Genomic DNA, 924 nt, shown 5'->3' with positions numbered 1-924 from the left:
TGTCAACCTTAGAAATCTTAGACTGCAGTGTCGCAGCTTTGGACATAAACCTCCTGGCATTTCAGCGATATCTCATCCTCCCTTACATCTTGCATAGTTTACAACGTGACGATCTCTGTCCATTGGTCCTTCCATTTAGCTTGTCTTGACTCTTCCCATAAGAGGAGGATAATGGAAGTGACCCCAGCGAAATGACTAGATTGGTCATTTTACTGCTTCCACTTATTGGGGTGGGTTCTCATCACTTTCAGGTGGATCAGCTCAACTACTGCTGGTGGAAATCACACATTCAATGGCCACTACATCCAGAACTGCCTTTCATACCACTGTGCTCATACTGACTTTAGTAACCTGGTATTTGTTCTTCTGCAGGCAGAGGGAAATATAACAAGAATCCACTTCTTTTTTTGATTTGAGCCCTAAGTAAAACACACCTCATCATCAGGGGACCCCAGGGCCACCTCGTGTCTGAGAAGGTCAGGGTTCTTCGGCAGCACACAGAGACTCCAGTTCTCTCTCCCAAACCCCCTCTTCATTTTTGAATATCAATGGTGACTCCTTTCTCGGATTTCATGTTCTTTAGACGTACAACCACCTAGCATAGACAGGTGCAGATCCCCACCTCCGATCCAGGCCTCAGAGAAGGAGCACGCTGCAACCTGGGATGAGCCTCAGTTCTCAGACAACTCAGGTGAGCATGTCGGCACTTTGTTGTCACTAACACTGAACTATATTTGACAAAGCTTTTAGAAAGGATAAAATAGAAATGAAAAGCCAATTATATCTACCTAAGTGGAATGAATAATTATGTAAGATAATATGTTTTAATGGATAATTATATATGATTTAACATTTATCTTGCCTATCCATGGGGTTTCCCTTCATTCAGTATTCAATGGACATTTATTAACCTATATTAGGTGT

At 42.4% G+C, this 924-nt stretch overlaps 1 protein-coding gene across 1 annotated transcript in view; it reads left to right on the top strand.

Annotated features, from left to right (window-relative positions):
* SVEP1 (sushi, von Willebrand factor type A, EGF and pentraxin domain containing 1) overlaps window positions 1-924 on the top strand; it is a 177261-nt gene that overhangs the window by 71219 nt on the left and 105118 nt on the right. The window contains 1 exon segment of the mRNA XM_019635789.1: window positions 584-695. Within this exon segment, the coding sequence (XP_019491334.1) occupies window positions 584-695 (112 nt within the window).

This window comes from Hipposideros armiger, unplaced genomic scaffold, assembly GCF_001890085.2.
Source record: "Hipposideros armiger isolate ML-2016 unplaced genomic scaffold, ASM189008v1 scaffold_24, whole genome shotgun sequence".
NCBI classification, from domain to species: Eukaryota; Metazoa; Chordata; class Mammalia; order Chiroptera; family Hipposideridae; genus Hipposideros; species Hipposideros armiger.
The sequence above is the reverse complement of the archived record's forward strand: the minus strand, read 5'-3'. Positions and strand labels throughout refer to the sequence as shown.